The sequence below is a fragment of the Acomys russatus genome, chromosome 15, assembly GCF_903995435.1.
Source record: "Acomys russatus chromosome 15, mAcoRus1.1, whole genome shotgun sequence".
NCBI classification, from domain to species: domain Eukaryota; kingdom Metazoa; phylum Chordata; class Mammalia; order Rodentia; family Muridae; genus Acomys; species Acomys russatus.
In genome coordinates, this window is record NC_067151.1 from 65,913,290 (window position 1) to 65,932,801 (window position 19,512).

The following is a 19,512-nucleotide window of genomic DNA, read 5'->3' on the forward strand; positions in this document are numbered from 1 at the left end:
CACGGTGACTATTCCTGAAAGAGTCCGTGCTTTCCCTCACTGCCATTCTCCGGGGTGAATGCTTTGCTCTGTAACTACCTCCATGTTTCTGGGGAAGGAAATGTACTGCAAGGAGTCCTGTTTTGTAGAAAGTGTCTCAAAACTTGCAAGTTCTCACTACTTCTTGAGGAAATAATTTGCTTACTGGCCTGGTGCAGGAAGTTGGGGCAGGTTCAAGTGATCTTTGAAGCTGATTAAAATGTACCAACAACAATAACAAAAAATGGTCTCCCACCTTGCACAACTGTAGTTCTCTCTGGTGCCCCCAGTAAGGGCGGATTTTGGGGATTAGTTAATATTCTCAGGGTTGGGGAAGGGGATCATATGATTTAGTACTCCACTGATTAAAGCCTTGACTTGGTGCCTAGAGGGCTTCTGAGGGAAATGGAGTAGGCAGATAAATAAATAAATAAATAAATAAATAAATAAGTACATATATACACACAATTCAATTGGCAGATTCACCAGCACAGCAGACGGAACAGAGCGCGATTACAGTGGAAGGCTGAGAAAGGGTGGTACGGAAGGGGTGGGAGAGAGAGACACAGAGGAGTCTTGGCCTTAAAGCAAGTCCAAGTCAACAGAGTGGAGGCTGGCAATGGGAACTCTCCAGAAGTTGAAGGTGCTGTACGCGAGCAGGGGGTCGCCTTCCGGGTTCTTCTGCTCCTCTGCTCCGGTGGCTCGCACGCCCATTTTGCCTATGCCACTGCCGTCCTTGCTCTTGTAGGTAGGTGTATCCGACAGGCCCAGGCCTTCCAGCTCCGACAGGTCCAGTTCTGGGATGGGCATCCTCCAGAAAAGAAAGGAGCTGTACTGGCTACTCACAGGATCCCTCATAATTCCCTGGGGAAGAGCAGATCACTTGTTAAGTCTTTGTGCTAGGGCAGTTTCCTTGCCGGAGCCTCCCCTTGCTTAAGTTGCTCTTTTCTGTCCGCTCTGGTGAATAAGTAAGTAGGAGGAGCCCTTCCTGTGACTTTGCCCCACCTTCGGTCGACTAGATACTGCATCCAGCGGCAGGTTCACCTCTGCTCTCACTTTCCCCCCAGTAATATACCTCAGGCCTTACGCATACCAGGCAGCAACTCTGCCCTGACTATCTCCATTCTCCTCAGGTCTGGCCCTGATCTTTGGGTGTGACACTGAAGGGTTAACAGACCCTGGTGAGCGCTAGGCAAATGTTCTAACCCTGAGTTATAGGCAGCCCTCTCTTTTTTAAAACAAGATTTTGCTTATTATTCTGCTTCCATGTACGCCTGCCTGCCAGAAGGGAGCACCAGATCTCATTACAGATGGTTGTGAACCACCGTGTGGTTGCTGGGAATTGAAGTCAGGACCTTTGGAAGAGCAGGCAGTGCTCTTAACCTCTGAGTCACCTCTCCAGCCTCCCAGCCCTCTCTTTACCTTTATTTTGAGACAGGATTTTTTTTTTTTTTTTTGTTTTTCGAGACAGGGTTTCTCTGTGTAGCCTTGACTGTCCTGGACTCACTTTGTAGTCCAGGCTGGCCTCGAACTCACAGCAATCCGCCTGCCTCTGCCTCCCGAGTGCTAGGATTAAAGGCCGGCTGAGACAGGATTTTTTTTTATTTTAAAGATTTTTTTGAGACAGGGTTTCTCTGTGTAGCCTTGGCTCTCCTGGACTCACTTTGTAGACCAGGCTGGCCTCACACTGATCCACCCGCCTCTGCCTCTCCTGCGTGCTGGGATAAAAGGCGTGCACCACCGCTCCCAGCTTTGAGACAGGATCTTAATCGACTTGCTTAGTCCAGCTTGAACTTGAAATCTTCCTGTCCCCGCAGCCTAAGTAACTAGGATTACAGGCCTACTCCACTGGGCCTGCTCAATAATTAATTACTAATTGTGCTGAGAATCAAAGACAGGGCCTCGCATGTGCTGGTCAATGACCCTACACATCCCCAGACCTAAGTAACTGGCTCCTTCAGGTCAGTTTAATAATTAAGATGCTGCTCTTCCATGACATGGTCTATTTTCCACCTGCCCTTAAAGCCAACTACAAACTCACCCCTTTCAGGACACCCCCAAAGCAGCTAAGCTCTATCTACCTAGCTGCCTCCGGCATCTTCTCCAGCATTCCAGAGTTTCACCTGACTCCATCATGTTTTGGTTACAGATCGCCACGGGCTGGATACGTGTTTTATGTGTTTATCACCTTAAAGACACCAAAAATTCCTCTCCGAGTAAAACTCCCCTACTAGGTTGGGCGTGGTGGCGCATGCCTTTAACCCTAGCACTCAGGAGGCAGAAGCAGGCAGATCTCTGTGAGTTCAAGGCTAGCCTGGTCTACAAAGCAAGTTCCAGGATAGCCAGGATACATAGAGAGACTCTATCTCAAAAACAAAAAACAAACGCCAGGCAGTGGTGGCGCACGCCTTTCATCCCAGCACTTGGGAAGCAGAGGCAGGTGGATCTCTGTGAGTTTGAGACCAGCCTGGTCTACAAAGTGAGTCCAGGATGGCCAAGGCTACACAGAGAAACCCTGTCTCGAAAACAAAACAAAACAAAAGGCAAACAGGCATACTTCTGGGTAAGGGAGGAGCTAGACCTTACACATAAACATTAATGTGCCCTCACTAGCACAGTGGCTACTTTGCTACTCTCTCCTATTTGTCCTCAGGGTGACAAGTCTTTATTATGCCTCTCTGTAGAACAAACCCTGAAGCTAGGGTAATTTACCCCCCTACCACACAAGGATCTTTCCCTAATCCAAACGCTAGAGTAAATATGACAACAGCAAACAAGTTCAAAGAACCAGGTAAGAAAGTAAAATTTCGATCAGTAGGAAATGCTACCTTGACAGAATCTCAGCTTTTTCTTGTGACAGGGTCTCACTACGCAGACCAGTCTGGCCTCGAACTCACAGCAATCCGCCTGCCTCTGCTTCCCCAGTGCTGCGATGAAAGGCGTGCACCACCATGCCCAACTCCCCTTCCTGTGGCTTAACAACCAGGTGCACATTTGTTTCTCACCCTACCCCATCCTCTGCCTGACTGCCTGTGCCAAGCAGAGTTAGAGCCTGGGATCTGGAGCCTCCACGGTTTACTTACTGACGAGGGAGAGGACGAAACGCTTTAGTTTAAATATTCCCAAAGGAGCAAAAAAGAACATTCCACTGCCACCAAAAATAGAAGCCAGAGTTTCAAAAAGCCTCTCTGGAGCACACCAGCCTGTGATCCCTGAACAGCGGTCTGAAGTAGGTTCTGAAACCTCCCTATGGGAGGTGACCCGTCTCCACCAAAGCAGGAGGAGAGCCTAGCCCTGCAACACGGTCTACAGGAACCATGGGGCTCAGCTGTCTGCAGATAGATGAAGGATGTGTTTTTGTTTGTGTTTTGGTTTTTGCTTTTGACTCTTGCTTCAAACTAAACTCAAGTTCAAGCTGGCTTTGACCACAAACTCTTCTTGGGGAGGCACCCCTAATGCTAGAATAGGGGGTTGTTATCAATACACTGGGTCCAGAATGCCTGGGCTACTTTTTGTTTGTTTGTGTTTTTCAAGACAGCCTTGGCTGTCCTGGCCTCACTTTGTAGACCAGGCTGGCCTCGAACTCATAGAGATCCGCCTGCTTCTGCCTCCCAAGGGCTGGGAGGCTTTTTTTGAGACAGGGTCTGTTCTGTCACTCGATATGTAGTCCACCTGGGCCTCAAACTTCTGTCAGTCTTCTTGTCTCAGTCTCCAGAGAGCTGGGATTCCAGGTGTGCACCTCACACTTGGCTTCAGATTTTGCTTTCCCCTCTTAATATTGCGCAAGGGCACACACACCCAGCAGAGTGTGGAGGGAGAGAGGTAAAGAGGATGACGACCTTAGGTGTCCTGCCCTATCAATATGTGCCCTAGTCCTTGATACAGGGTCTTCCACTGAACCGGAGCTGGGCTGGTGGCCAACAAGTCCAGCCTTCCGTCCTCCCCCTTCCCACATTGCTGTAGGCAACCACACCTAGCTTTTTAATTGAGTGTTGGGGATTTGAACTCAGGTTCTTCTTTTTCTTTCTTTCTTTTTTTTTTTTTCCTGAGACAGGATTTCTCTGCCTGTAGCCTTGGTTGTCCTGAAACTCATTCCACAGACCAGGCTGGCTTTGAACTCAAGAGATCCACCTGCCTCTGCCTCCCTAGTGCTGGGATTAAAGGTGTGCGCCACCACCACCTGGCTCCACTCAGGTTCTTATGCAAGTGGCACAGGTGGTCTTATCCACAGACCAATCTCCTCAGCGTTTTTTTTTTTAATTAAAATTTTAATTTATGCGTATATGGTATATGTGTGCAAGCAGATGTCGTAAGACAACACTGGATCCCACCCCCGCCCAGAGCTGGCGTTACTGTGGTTCGTGAGTCAGCAGGGGTGCTGGGAACTGAACTTGAGTCTTCAGAAAAAACAGCAAGTGCTTGTAACTGCTAAGCCATTTCTCTATCTCATTACCTTTTACCATTAAAAAATGAAACAAAACAAAAAAACCTAGCCACTCTATTTATAATCTCAGCTGTAGCAGCTCAGGCAGGAGTTTGAGAAATCTAACCCTGAGCCCAAGTTAGGCAAGACTGTGACTCAAACAAAAGAAAAAAAAAATCTTTCAGACAAAGTCTCATAGCTCTCAGACTGGCTCCAAAATGTATTCCTGATCCTTCTGATCTCCCAAACGCTGGGATTACAGGATCATGCCTGTAATCTGGAATACTTGGCTTAAAAAAGCAAATTCTGGCTGAGTCGTAGTGGCACATACTTTCAATCCTAGCATTCAGGAGGCAGAGGCAGGCAGATCTCTTGTGAGTTCGAGACCAGCCTGGTCTGAGTTCCAGGACAGCTCTGTCTTCAAACAAAACGAAATAGGAACAGCAAATTCTGGGTCTGTCTGCCCGTCTGTCTGTCTTTCCTCACTCTTCAGAATATGCCCGTGGGACGTGAACATTACTCAGCAGAGATGAGGCACGGATGCCGGGACTGAAGTAGGGCGAAGGAGTTCGTAGAAAGGTGAGGTCATCATCCCCTGACCTCCGCTCTCATCACCTCCACAGCAGTTTGCAGATGTGCTCAGAGGCCTAGCAAGCATGACTGCGCCCGTAACACCTTTTAGGGAACCAATCACTGCTGAGGTCTGAGGCTGCAGATTCCACAGAGCAAGCCTTAAAAGTCAGCAATGCTAATCAGGCATCTTTATTACATTACCAGGTTTCTCCTAGCTAGCTGACTTATAAAAAATAAAAATAAAAATTCCCTTCCTTGTACGTCTCCTACAGAGTGACCTTGTGTATAATGAGAGCATTTAATAGACTGTTTTTCCAGAGACAGTGTCTCAGGTAGCCCATGAAGTTTGTTAAGCAGCAGAGGCTGGCCTTAAACTTCTGACCCTTCCTACTCCCAGAAGACTGTATAATAGGCTCTTTGAACAAAACAAAACAGAATCTTTAGGGGGAAAAGGGATTAAAAAAAAATTTTTTTTTTCCTTTTCTTTTTGAGAGGCAGGGTTTCTCTGTGTAGCCTTGGCTGTCCTGAACTCGCTTTGTAGACCAGGCTGGCCTTGAACTCACAGTGATCTGTCTGCCTCTGTCTCCCAAGTGCTGGGATTTTTTTTGGTTTTTCTTTTTCCTTTTTTCAAGATTTATTTATTATTATGTATACAGTGCTCTGCCTGCACATATACCTGCACACCAGAAGAGGGCACCAGATCTCATTATAGATGGTTGTGAGCCACCAAGTGGTTGCTGGGAATTGAACTCAGGACCCCTGGGAGAGCAGACAGTGCTCCTAACTGCTGAGCCATCTCTCCAGCCCAGATTTTATTTTGTTTTTTCAAGACAGGGTTTCTCTGTGTAGCCCTGGCTATCTTGGACTCTCTTTGTAGACCAGGCTGGCTTCACACTCACAGAGATCCGCCTGCCTCTGCCTCCTGAGTGCTGGGATTAAAGGCGTGCGCCACCATGCCCAGCTTTGAATAGAAGATTTTTGTTTTTGCCTTTTGAGCTAGGGTCTAAGCTAGCTATGTTACGCAGGCTGTGTAGGAAGTTATTACATAGCCCAGGCTAGCCTCGAACTCAAGATCCTCTGCAGTTACTGCCTTGTGAGTGCTGAAATTACAGCAGGCATCATCACTTGGCTTAAAATGTTACTTGTCATTACGGCATTTGAGACAGGGTCTCACTACATAGCCCAGGCTGTCCTAGAACTCCTTTTGGAACCCAGGCTGGTTCCAAACTCACAGAGATCCGCCTGCCTCTGCCTTGCTTAGATCAAAGGCGTGCGCTGCCACCACGCGCAACTAAAAAGTCATGACTAGAGGACACCTTAGATTATTCAGTAACTAGCTAGGTTGTCTAGCCGGGTTATGTGCACCCCAAGTCCCGTGGTTTCTATTAGACTCCCTTAAAACTGGAACTGGAAAGGTGGCTCAGAGGCCGTGAGCACTGGGTGCTCTTTCAGAGGACCTGGGTTAGGAGCCCTGCCCCACTCGACTGAGCCAAGGCCTGTTCCAGGGACCTGACACCCTGTCTTCTCAGGCCCCCAGCATGCACTTGGCATACATAAAACTAACTTTTGTGTGTGTGGGTTGGGGGCGCTTTTTGGAGGTTTTTCAGACAGGGTTTCTCAATGTGTGTAGCCCTGGCTGTCCTAGATGTCACCTTGTAGACCAGGCTAGCCTCAACAGAGAGATCTGCCTGCCTCTGCCTCTCAAGTGCTGGGATTAAAGGCGTGCACAACCACACCTGGCTAAAAAAAAAAAAAAAAAATTTTTTTTTTTTTTTTTTTTTTTTTGGTTTTTTCGAGACAGGGTTTCTCTGTGTAGCCTTGGCCATCCTGGACTCACTTTGTAGACCAGGCTGGCCTCGAACTCACAGCGATCCACCTGCCTCTGCCTCCCGAGTGCTGGGATTAAAGGCGTGCGCCACCACGCCCGGCTAAAATTTTTTTTTTAACTTGAAAAAATTAAAAAGAAAACTCTGTGTGTATTACGCATGTGAGAGGGCTGTGGCATCCAGGGCCTGGGCCTATACAGAGGGGGAAGGGCAGGCCCAGGCATCAGTCCTCGCCTTCTACTGTGTTTGACCTTGTAAACCAGGCAAGCTGGCCTGCGAGCTTCTGGGGAGCCTCCTCCTCCACTGTCCACTGTGTGGGATTGCAGGCGCACTCCCATGCCCACCTTTACGTGGGCTCTGGGGATCCCAACTGAGGTCTCCACATGAGTGCCAAGGACTTCGCTTTACCCACTGAGCCATCTCTCCAGGCCCAGCCTGGTACCAGTTGGACTCAGACCTGGGACAAGCGGCTGATGTGCCTGTTTAACCACAGTGGACCTGCCTTCAGTGTCTCCCAGCAGCCCGCAGTCCTTACCTGGCCCAGATCCAGGCTTCCTCTCCCTCCCAGAGGCTCTTCACTATATAATCCAGACAGTTTGCCCCGCCCCACCCCCCAATTCCTCTCTCCTCTCTCTGCCAGTGCTTTCTTGCCCCTTTTCCCTTTTCTGTCTCCCTCTGCATGGAGACCTCCTCCTGTGAGGTCAGCAAACCAGCCAAACAGCTGTCCCCAATACACCTGTCTTATTTGGTTTGAACTGGCTCATTTCATTGGCGGAGAATACCTATCGGTACCCTCAGCAATGTGTCTCAGCCTCCTAGCCTCACCACCACACCTCATTAAGAATTTTGAGCCTGGGGTGGTGGCGCACATCTTTAATCCCAGCACTTGAGAGGCAGAGGCAGGAGGATCGCTGTGAGTTCGAGGCCAGCCTGGTCTACAAAAACAAAAGAAACAACAACAACAAAAATGTTTGTGGGTTTTTGTTTGTTTGTTTTATCGTTTTTCGAGACAGGGTTTCTCTTTTGTCCTGACTGTCCTGGACTCCCTTTGTAGACCAGGCTGGACTCCAACTCACAGCGATCCGCCTGCCTCTGCCTCTCAAGTGCTAGGATTAAAGGTGTGCGCCACCATGCTCGGCTTATTTTTGTTTCTTAAACAAAGTCTTGACATGTAGCCCAAGTGCTGGCTTATAGCTTGGAACCCCTGCCTCACTTCCATTACTCCCAAGAACTTAGTTCTAAAAACAACAACAACAACAACAACTTAAGCTGGCTGGAGCCAGAGCCTGTTGTGGCAGGTGCACATCTGTGATCCCGGAGGCTGAGGCAGGAGGGCTGTGAGTCCGACCGGGCCTGGGCTGCAGAGTGAAGCCCAAGGCCCCCAAACCAGAACAACAACAACAGGAACAAAAAAACAAACCAATATGAAAGAAAACAATTTAAAGGAAATTTAGCTAGTCCATTGTCCCAGGGACACGTGCGGAGGCCCAAGTTCTTTCTCCAGAAAATGAACATACAGGCACATGTGGCATTTAAAAAAAAAAAAAAAAAGACAGGCTGATTCTCAGCCAGCTTCCATTTTCTTTCCCTAAATGCTCTTCACTCTCTCTTCATCTATCTCTTGCTTATCTTAAGGCCCTAGCTGGTGACTAATGTCATGATATATGCTAAATGAATGCTTCCCCACTGCAGCTCATTTTGAGCTATGCCGGTATTTTAGGCAAAGTAACTTCTAAATTTAATTGTCTATTCTTAGAGATAGAATGATTAGTAAATACACACATTAAAAAGATACATTTTCTTTAAGCCACATAGACACACCCAAATACCCTTTGTCCAGATCCCCTCCCCCACCCCCAAGCTCCCACTCCCCCACCCCCCCTGAGCATCCAAGGCCTACTCCACAGGGCCTTGCTGTGTCATGGCGCCACCCCAGCCACCTCGCACAGGCTAAGGAGGGCTGGTAGCGGACGGAAATGGAGGCTCTCTGGTGTTTCTCATGTAGCGCTAGCGTTTTCCTACTAGCCACAGCCTTCCCCACTCACTAGGAGGAGCTGCAAAGAAAAAAATCTGCTCTCTCAGTAGTCCCTGTGAACTGCAGTGCCTGCAGCATGCCATCAGGCAACTACCCCCACCCGCCCCACCTCCAGCCTCTTTAGAGCAAAAAATCTGAGATAGGGAAGAGATTGTTAAAGGTTCTGACCACACTCAATAGCATCCCATGTTAAAAAAAAAGGAATAAAACAAAGGAGTATCCTACTCCCCAAAAACTCCCTACAAGAGACAGAACAGTGAAGTGGGGGGTGGGATGGGGTGGAAATACAGGGAAAGGAAGTACAGGCTACAATAATTACAGTAGGAATAAAGATTCACCAAATAACGTAGCAAAAAAATTATTGCTTGAAAAAGAAGCTATAGACTAGACACTGCGCCGAAGCCATTAGATGCACAGAGCAAAAATTATAGGAAAATGGATGGATGATACATGACATGCTGAGCCAAATGCCGAGAAATAATTACAGGTGAAGTGTTAGAAATGAACGCCTAGGTCCGTGATATGGCATAGATGGAGATCTTAACAGAGATAAAAAAATCTGATAACAAATAGCTACCCATTGTTCATGGGGGGACCTTGGTCCACATGGGGGGGGTCTTTGGTTACCTGTTATCAATGAATGACTAGGGTGTTCCGAAGGCGAAGGGAATGCCTCGGGTGGGGCTCGGGGGTCGGCTCCGGGCAGGAGAGGAGGTGGCCGCTGGAGGAAGCTGCTGGGGACGTGCCGGCTTTGTCTGTTCACGCCTTCTCCCTGCTCGGTGACAGAATGGGCCGCTGGGTCTCCCCTGCAATGCAGCCCCTCCTAGCAAGGGCGGAAGCGCTCCCTGCCCCCTCCCTGCCCGACTCGCCTCATCCGTAGGATTAGGTTCCGGAACACGCTACCCAGGCTAGAGCCTTCCCCACCGGCTCGCACCGCAAGCCCCCCCCTCACCGGCTCGCACGGCAAGCCGCCCCCCCACCTCACCGGCTCGCACGGCCGTGCGGACCGGGGTGCAATGGTCGAGCAGTTCATTGCCCTCTAACTTAGATGTATGGGTTTTAAAAAATAATAAATAAAATAAAAATTTAAGTCTTCCCTCCGGGTGGTGGTGGCGCACGCCTTTAATCCCAGCACTCGGGAGGCAGAGGCAGGCGGATCGCTGAGAGTTCGAGGCCAGCCTGGTCTACAAAAGTGAGTCCAGGATAGTCAAGGCTACACAGAGAAACTCTGTCTCGGGAAAAAAAAAAAAGGCTTCTCGCTCGACAACAGAACTGCCCTCCTTTCCCCACTGTAAGGACTTTAGTGGACTTTGGGGGCCGTGTTGGGCAGACCTGGGGCAGACACTTGGGGGTTGCTGCGGGCGCTTCCCGCTGTCCCCGCTGTCCCCGCTGTCCCCCGCGGGCCAGCCTGGGCGGGGCGCTGCGCTCGGCTCGCAGCCCCGTGGGTTTCGTAATCGCGTCGCCGGCGTTTCCGCCCTCCGCCCGGCCGGCCCCACCCCTGCCCGGGCCCCGCCCTCGACTCCCCGCCGTGCGGAGCAGCAGCCCGGGAACCCGGAGTGGCGGAGCCCCCACCCGCAGCGGCCGCCGCCTGGACGCCCGGGGGGAGCCCAGGTGAGAGCGCCGGGCGAGCCGGGCGGGGAGGGGAGGTCGCGGTCACGGTGCCGCGGTGTCACGGTCGCGGGTGGCGCACGCCCGGGGACGGGGCCAGGCGAGCGGCGACTAGCGCAGCGCGGAGCCGGGTGGGAGGGTCGAAGCCCCCCGGGGGCTCTCCTCTCGCCGGCCCACTAACCTGAGGGGTCTGCCGTGCTAGACCACAGGTAGCGGGGTAGCTGGGGCTAAGCCAGATCGGAGCAGCCGCGGAGTACGGTGACAGAGCCAGAGCGATCCAGCGAGGCTCCTTCCCATCCTAGGTCGGAGTCGGGGGCGGGTTGGGGTGTCTGACGGAAAATATTGGGGGAGGGGAAGAAATCAGGGTCTCTCTATTTCCTCTCAAGTCCCCCTCGCCCTCCAAGCGAGGGGTTAAGGGCAGAGTTGCTGCTAGGACAAGTGGTCTTGTGGCTTGGCTGAAAGTGGGGCCCCCCTCGGCAGCCCCACAATGTTTGGAGGGTCTCCGCAGAAGGGCCAGCTGCATCCCTGGGCTCACAGCCAGGATTTGCCCACACCGTTCTCAAGTCTCTTTTCTCCCCCAGCTGCTTCTTGTGAAGGCTTGTCAGACAGCAGCGGCTTGGAGGCCTTGGGGCCAGAGGCAGCGGGACCGGGAGAACCGGTTTGGGCTACCACAGCATCTGGGGAACTCCCTATGTACATCCTTCCGCCCTGCCTCGTTTTTCCCCCATCTCTCTCCTCCTGTTTGCCCCATCCACAGCCCACCGTGACCATGGCGGTCATGGTCACCGGCCTTCTGAGTTCTGGGTTGCTTGTGGAGCTGAGAGGGGCCCCACTGTCAGGAGGCCGCCTGCTGCTGTCCTAATCCTTGATTCTCGCCCCCCCTTTTCTGCTTTTCCCCACCTCCTTCCTCTTCCGTGTGGGCATGGGGTAGTGGGCAGCGGACTCAGCATCGGCCGGCCAAGGCCTCATTTGTCCTCAGCCCACTCGTTGGCCGTTTTAAAGAGGAGTGACAGCCAATGCCTAGCACTTCCTTTTCTGGCTTTGTTCCTCTCCCCCCCCCCCACTCCACCCCCCACCACACACTACCACATTGACCCTGGCCAGTCTTCACACTGCCTCCCAAAGTTTCAGGGACCCTAATGTCCCAGGGAATGGAATTTCCTGGTCACTTCTCATGTCATTGATTTGTTTCATGCCAAGTCCCACACACACGCTTTCCCTCCACCCAGCTTGGGTCAGGTCCCTGGAAGAGAAACAGAGCCAGCCTTGTTCCTCCAGGCCCCTTTCCTCCCCCCTCCCCCCTCCCCTTCCTCACTCTGGGCTGCGGTCGGCCACCTCTGTCCACTCAGCCTTGAGCCCAGCCCGGTGGACTGACCGTCGGATAGTGTTGGGGGGTTCATCTGGTCTCCTCCAGCCCGTCCCACCTGCTACCACGGTGACAAAGCCTTGTGATCAACCTTCCCACTGACCAAGCCTCCCCCTCTCTCTGAGCTGCCGGGTTCTGACTTGAGCCCTGGTTACCCCTCCCTTCCGTGGCTGGGAAGGGAAGTGAGAGAGAGGCCCAGGCTCCTGGGTTCTTTCCTACGCTAGAAGCTGTGTTCCACTGTTTGAATGAGCTCTTCTCAAGGCTGCTAGAAAACAACAAAGAAAAACGTTCAAAGAACAAAACTCAAAAATTTTTAAAAGTTTTTTGGTCTGTCTAGGCTGCTGGAGCACCTGACTTCCAGCCTCAAGCCTAGAGGGAAAGGCTCACTCTTATTCATGCTAGTGTTTAATATTCATGAGCTGCCCTAGTGGACTCCCTGAGCTGGTCTGTGCTATAGGACAAGGAAGTGCAGTTTGTACTTGTAACCCTTGGCTGGCAACAGTGAAAAGGAGAGAAAGTTCTTCCTTGGACACAAGTGCTACTGGAAAGTTCCTGTGTCTGGTTCACTGGTGGAGCTTGGAAGTGGTGGGGAGAAGGGAGCGAACAGGTCGGAGCATGAGGGGGGGAGGAAGGGGGGCGAGGCCTGAGCCACACAGGGTGTGAGACGCTGAGCTGCGCACGATAGGACACGTGGGAAAAGGGTGGGGAGGCTGAGGATGGTTCCTCAGAACAGAAAAAGCTCCTCCATGCTTACCTGCACAAGGCATGGAGCTAGGTGTGCGCACGCGCACATAGTCCCTGCAGCTTTCAGGAAAGACAAGGTCAGGCATTAACTCCAGCTGGACTCTGCTAGGCAGTTGGGCCTCAGCTGGGGCTAGTGAGAAAGGAACAAAGGCCGTGGCCGAGGAGGATGCAATTCCTCCCTTCAGAAGCCCACAGCGCTACAGTTAGTCTCCTAGGAAACTAGGTGGTCCGGGAAGAAAACTTAGGTGTTGGGGCAAGGTAAGAGAAAAGGAAGGGACAGGGCGGAGGCCTTGTTTGTGAGAACAGAAAACCACTATTTCCTCTTCAAAGTCACTTACGCTCCCCTCCCCTCCTGCCCTGGCCAAGGGAGAAGGGAACTGAAGGCGGCAGCACCCCTCACTGTATCCATTTCTGTTACTATTTGGTTGTCTCTCGCTGCCTCATACAAAGTCCTTTTAGCCCCCTCTTCCGTGGTCCTTTACCCTACTGACGGTCTTTTTGCACTGTTATTTCTGTGGGAAGCAGCTGGAAGCCTCTAAGAGGGAATAGGAAGGTGGGGCCCCTCTCAGGAGGTTTCTGGGGAACGGGGAGGGGTGTTTGTCACTGACAGGTTCGTTCATTTTTTGTTTTTGTTTCTTTCTGCTAAAATTCAGGACTCCACAGATAAAGAAGACAGAGCCTTGTGCCCCGCCGACTTCTCGCCCAGGCCTCTTGCTTGTGCTCTCGGAGGCTCTGGCTCTGAGACTCCGGCCTCCGCTGCGTGGATTTCTAGCTTTTCTAGACCCATCTGTTGCGTGAGCCTGTTACACCTGACACTGAGGGCTGCGTGGCTGGCACCAAAGCGAGAGCCCTCTGGGGCCTTTGGCAGAGGCCCGAAGCTGGAACCGTCAGGGAATATGAGCGAATTTTGGCACAAACTGGGCTGCTGCGTGGTTGAGAAGCCCCAGCCGGTAAGTGACCATGTCCCCACTCCCCACACACGCCAAAATTAGTTACCAGGTGCTGTGAAGTGGACGCACCATCTCTCATCTGCTTTCTGGAAAAAACACTCTCCTCACCCTTTCTCTTGAGAGTTTCTGTGGCCAGGCGGGTGTGTCCACGTGCAATAAAGGAGACTGTGTGACAGGAGAGGTCAGCAACTGTAGCTGTCACCTGCTCCTGTTCTGAGGTGGGCAGGGTCTGTAGGTGGAACTGAGGACCTATCACTGTTCCCCCTGGTCATCCAGAAGTGACTTTGCTCGACCCTTCCTGTATGTGGTGTTCACTTGGCAGGCCACGGTCCTCACCGCTCTGGTGACGTCATCCCTGGCCTATGTTACTCGAGTTTCCCCGTTACGCTGCCAGATCAACCCTTGGCTCTCAGTGGCTTTTCAAGACTCCTTCCCCCACCATGGTGGGAGGAGGCGGCTGTGTACGTGACTCCCTGTCTTCTCCAAACAGAAGAAGAAGAGGAGACGGATCGACCGCACCATGATTGGGGAACCAATGAACTTCGTCCACCTGACTCACATCGGCTCCGGGGAGATGGGGGCCGGAGACGGGCTTGCCATGGTGAGAGGGACGGGGAGCTGAGTCTTCAGGCGAGGGACGGCAGAGCAGAACACTGAGTGGGGAATTGGGAAGCTGAAAGTGCGTGCTCTGATCTCCAGGCCTAGCTCCCTCGTTACAGTTAGCGTGGTCTTCCCTGGCCTTGGGGGTGTGTGAGTTGTAGGAGCTGTGGAGCTTTTCCTAAGTCCATGGCACTCCCCTCTTAGCAAGAACTAGTCTGAGCCGGCCCGGAGCTCAGTCAGCAGGCTGCTCACCTAACATGTGGGAAACCTCCCTCCCGACCCCCCACATAAACGGGGCGTGGTGACTCACACCCATAATCTCCGCTGCCTACAGGGTTTGAGGGTTTGAGGTCAGCCCGGCCTAGAGACCCTATCTCAAAATAAAAAAGGAAAAAGGGTCACAGTGAGTTAGTCATACTGTGATTGGGAGTCTATGGCCATGAAAGGCTCTGTTTTAAATGACAATTTAAATGTCTGTTTCTGCTCTCAGTAAGGGAAATGGGTCTGGTCATAGTTTTTAAATACCAGTTACAAAACTCAACAGAAATATATGGGAGTTTTGTTTTTGTTTTTCTTTTTTCTTTTTAATGTGTGTGAGAGGGAATCTCATTAGTAAATGGCTCATTTTTACCTTGTCTTCATGAGATTTCCGTGAGAGGAACAGTTGGCAGGTGTGACCTCTTCAGATGGTGGTCATTGTCAGAGAAGAGAGTTGAGGTCAAGCGCCTCCTGGGGGCTCAAGGGAAATGTTTGCTTGTTGTGGGATGTGGAAAGCTAGGTGGTTGTGTGACTTGTGCATTTCAACAGACAGGGGCCGTTCAGGAGCAGATGAGATCCAAGGGAAACCGAGACAGAGCGTGGAGCAATTCGAGGGCCTTGTAGCTGCCATGGGCTGGTAAGTGACTAGAGACCCTGTGGGCCTGCGCCAGCGCATCCCGGCGCCCTGCCTCAGACCCTTAATTGTTTGATGCGAGAATGAGAAGTGGATTGGTGGAAGGGCAGAATTAAAATGAAAATTCAAGAACCCATGATCAAAACATGTAGGGCTGAGCTGGGCGTGGTGGCACATGCCTTTAATCCCAGCACTCGGGAGGCAGAGGCAGGCGGATTGTTGTGAGTTCGAGGCCAGCCTGGTCTACAGAGTGAGTCCAGGACAGCCAAGGCTACACAGAGAAACCCTGTCTTGAAAAAAACAAAACAAAACATGTTTTTATGGGAAGGCACGATTTGGGGTGTGGCGGCACACACCTGTAACCCAGGAACGTTGGTGGTAGAGGCAGGAGAAGCAAAGAGTTCAAACTTCTTGGGCTGGAGAGATGGCTCAGAGGTTAAGGGCACTGTCTGCCCTGAGTTCCTGAGTTCAATTCCCAGCAACCACATGGTGGCTCACAACCATCTATAATGGGATCTGGTGCCTTCTTCTGGCCTGCAGGCATACATGCAGGCAGAACACTGTATATATAATAAGTCTTTAAAAAAAATTTTTTTTGTTTTCAAACTTCTCTTCAACAACACAGTGACTGCAAGGTCAGGGAGGGCTATATGGTACCCAGTCTCGAAAAACAGAGAATTTGAGGAATGAGCAGGTGTATGGAAAGTTTAAAATGAGCACCATGGGCCAGGCATGGCAGCGCACACCTTTACGCCAGCAGAGGCAGGCCAGTCTCTGCGAATGTGAGGTTAGGACTACAAAGTGAGAGCCTGTCTCCCTTGTACTCTCCCACAAAAATGTGCGCTATGTAGTGCCTTCTACCTGTGGCGGCTTTTTTTTTCCCTTCTTTTCCAATGGGGTTTTAATAGGCAGCTGAAGTGACTCAGGTTCACTTATTGTCCAGGCTTATCTTAAAAATCAGCATCCTCCTTCCAGAAACTTCCAAGAGCTGGTTTTACAGATGCGTGCTATTGTATTTGTCTCCAAATCTTCCTTTTAAACAACAACAACAAAAAAAATTGTTTGGCCAGGCACTGTGGTTCATGCCTGTAATCCTAGCACTTTAGAAATTGAGGCAGGGGGATTGCTTTATGTTTGAGCAGCCTGGGCTACAGTGTGAGACCAGGACTTGATGGTGGTGGTGGTGGTGGTGGTGGTGATGATGGGGCTACAGTCAAGACTTGGTGATGATGATTTTGATGATGATGATGACGATGACAATTTTAATTCAGGTTCTGCAGTCTTGGAGTTCCCATTACGTGTCCAGCCCAGAAGAAATGCCATCACCAGATCCCTTCTTCAGCCAGGGAGCCAAGGGCTCCTCCCTCTCTAACAAGTGCCTCAAACCACGTGGGGGCTGGACTCCCTCTGCTCCCTCTGGCCTCTGCCCCTCCTGGAGACGGGGTCCAGGCAGCAGGACTGACCAAGTGACTACTGTGGGCCAGAGGAGCCTCAGCTGAAGCCCTGGACAGCCTCGATCTGAGCTGGGGCGGTCTCTGGGAGCCTGGAGTGGGGCTCCCTGCCCCTGAATGAAGGTCGAGTGCCACCTGTTTAAACTTCTCGCCTTTACTCTCCCACTGAGGCAGGTAGGCGAGGGAGCCGCGGCTGAACCTGTTAGGGCTCCAGCTTTCCTGCCCTCTTTTTCCTTCTGGAATGAGCAGTGCAGAGGTTAAGGGTCTGGGTGATGCCTGCCCAGCCCACCCTGGATTTCAGACCTGAAGCTCACAGCCCCGCCGTGTCTCTCTGCCGGCACCAGGGTCTTGCTCCAGTTAGGCCTCTAATCCCATGCTTCTGTAGTATTAATAGTTTCTCAGAAATATTTTTCTTTTAATTAAAATTTTAATTTGAGTTCTTTTAATTACCCCCCCCTCCCCCCGTCCATCCAGCTGCTATCTCCGTCCTTGCCCCCTCCCCATAAGGAATCTTACTGTTTCCCACCGAGGAAGAGCTAAGGAGTGGATCTGACTGCATTCCATTTAAGACTTGGGAGTCCTGGCCCACCTGCCTCTGCCAGCCTCCCTGCTGGCCCAGGTGAAAGCTGGAGGGTTCTGGGTAAACAGCCAGGATGAAGCGGTTGAGCTGTGTCTCAGGGTGGCCTTCCTGCGATGGTGGTGAGACAGGCAGCACAGGCCCTAAGACCCTTCGTGGAAGAAGGGCGTCTCACCTGAGCGCTTGAAAACGGTTTGGACAGTTTGGGGTGCAGAGTTCTTTGTAATGGGGCCCTGTTCTGTATAAACCACAGCATCCCTGCATCCCCGCCCCCACCCTCACCCCCAGAGGGTGGCAACCAAAATGTCTCCAGAAATTGCCAAATGTCTCCTAGGGGTGAAATTCCCCACAGTTGAGAGCCACGGTGTGTTTGTCTTAAGGGATTTCCACATCCCCACCCCCCAACACACACACCCAGTCTGGTGATGCATCTCGAGCCCCAGGTGAGCTAGCGCCCTCATAGGGCAGGCTCCATAGAGCTGTGCGTTTTTACTTCCAATTGTGTTGCCTGTGCTTGCGTGGGCTCAAGTCAACAGCCGTTTGACGATGCTCTGTTCTTGATCTCTGCAGGGGGGGCTCCCATGGTGCAGAGACAGGAGTGGAGCATGCTGGGACAGGAGAAGGGGGTCCGAAGCTGCAGAGACACTAGGGATGCTGTCCATGCGCTAAGCTCACACCCCTCTGCTCTAGCCCTGAACCCAGTGTTAAGACTCAGGGACTTTTCTTGGGAAGATCAGGTGGCCAGAGTCTGCTTTAGACCAGGGGAGGCCTTGTACAAGTGGAGTCTTAGGCCCTTTGTTTTCTCAGGTGTTTTTGTTCTGGCCCTTTCTTTGCAGGCTGATTAGAAAGGCAGAACAAGACAGACAAGCTCCTGCCTGTTCCTAGAAAAAAGGGCGTGTGGGGGGGTCCTCATTAGGGCTGTAACAGGAAGCTTGTTTAGTGGTGATGGGTCAGGGTTGTGGAAACTGATCCACTCCAGCTGACACCTCCTCACCTAGTGACTGAGGTTGTTTGTCCAAAGCCTGGTCAGGCCTGCCTCCCCGAAGGGACTGTACCTTGTCGCTCTAGCGCAGTTCAGTGGTTGGAGGTCCCGTGAGCGCTTGCAGGCTCAGTGGACCTGTGCCCCCTGCGCAGCGTGCTCCCAGGAAGGCCGTGAACATCAAGTCACGGCGGCGGGAGGCTGGACGCTGCGCGGGGCTGACAGAAGGATGAGAGGTGACCCCTGAGCTCCAGGCTCATGCTACCGTGTTTCTTTGGGCACAGTCTTCTCTCCGACGCTCCCCTGCTCCCCTTCACTGCGTATGCTGCCACCACTTAATACGGCGACTGGAATGGGCTTGAGAGTCATAATTTATATTAAAAAGATGATGGACTTTTAAGATACTTTTTTTTTCCAATAAAAGAATTAAGCAAAATAGTTGCAAGAGTAATCACTACAAATGTGTCTGGATCAGAGGTGGGCGTGGCTGATGAAGAGCCCAGCATTCCTGAAGGGAGGGCAGAGTTACTGGCTGGGTAAGGAAAGGCCACCATAATCTCCCAGGGGCAGAATTCCTTGTTTGCTATTCCCTGTCATTGGTCTTTGGTTTTATGGTTTTGATTGGGTTTGGTTTTGTGAGACAGGGTTTCTCTGTGTAGCCTGCCCTGGCTGTCCTGGAGTTCGCTCAGTAGACCAGGCTGGCCTCAAACTCAAAAATCCACCTGCCTCTGCCTCCCAATTGCTGGGGTTAAAGGCATGCGCTGCCACCGCCTGGCAGTGTCTTGCTTTAAAACAGTGCTGGAAGTGAGGGAGAGGAGCAGTGTGAACATTTTACCTAGGAAGGCAGGGAGTGAGGGACAAGCTGGAGGCTGCTGGCTCTGAGGTCCCTGAGCCCTCCTGTAAAGACAAAGACCAGTGCTGGGGAGGGGCCGTGGGTTCCACCAAAAGGAAGGAGGAGACCAGAGTGTGGGTTTTTAAGGTGTTTTAAAAAAATTTTTTTTCTCTGTATTAGAAATATGTAGTGGGGGCTGGGGTTGAAAAGGTGGGTTCCAATGTAGATATCTTCTCTTGAGGGTGACGTGGCCGTTACCTCTGGAGTCTCTCTATCTGGGGGAGGCAGAAAGATCAGATAATTACCTCTGTGTTATTTGCCTTGCTTTTACCCCTGCTACAAACCATTGCCTCAACCGTCCTGGTGTGTGTGTGTGTTTTTGTGTCAGGAGTTGATGTCTGTTATCTTTTTGGCCACCCTGCTTTACTTACCAAAATAGGGTCTCACTGGATCATAGTGCACACAAATGACTGTTACGTAGGTGCCCGGGGACCCAAGCTTTCCTCACCGTCACAGGACAAGCTTTTGTCCACTGGGCCGTCTCCCCAGCTCTGCTTTTCCAAATGACATTTCTTGATTTATTTTGTTTAGTTTGTTTGTTTTTAAACAGGGTCTCAGTGTAGCCCAGGCTGCCCTTG

At 51.6% G+C, this 19,512-nt stretch overlaps 2 protein-coding genes across 2 annotated transcripts; one reads left to right on the forward strand and one right to left on the reverse strand.

The window, feature by feature from the left end:
* Positions 1 to 578: 578 nt before the first annotated feature.
* Positions 579 to 9,593, reverse strand: Mllt11 (MLLT11 transcription factor 7 cofactor). Its single transcript, XM_051157694.1, has 2 exons — positions 9,503 to 9,593; positions 579 to 882 (listed from the first exon to the last, which is right to left on the reverse strand). Exon 2 carries the CDS (start codon positions 874 to 876, stop codon positions 601 to 603), a length of 276 nt encoding a protein of 91 aa, XP_051013651.1. The 5' UTR covers positions 877 to 882; positions 9,503 to 9,593; the 3' UTR covers positions 579 to 600.
* A 3,706-nt stretch (positions 9,594 to 13,299) lies between these two features.
* Positions 13,300 to 16,649, forward strand: Cdc42se1 (CDC42 small effector 1). Its single transcript, XM_051156883.1, has 4 exons — positions 13,300 to 13,543; positions 14,034 to 14,144; positions 14,951 to 15,038; positions 16,307 to 16,649. The coding sequence occupies exons 1-3, from the start codon at positions 13,490 to 13,492 to the stop codon at positions 15,023 to 15,025; spliced, it is 240 nt and encodes a 79-aa protein (XP_051012840.1). The 5' UTR covers positions 13,300 to 13,489; the 3' UTR covers positions 15,026 to 15,038; positions 16,307 to 16,649.
* The last annotated feature ends 2,863 nt before the right edge of the window (positions 16,650 to 19,512 follow it).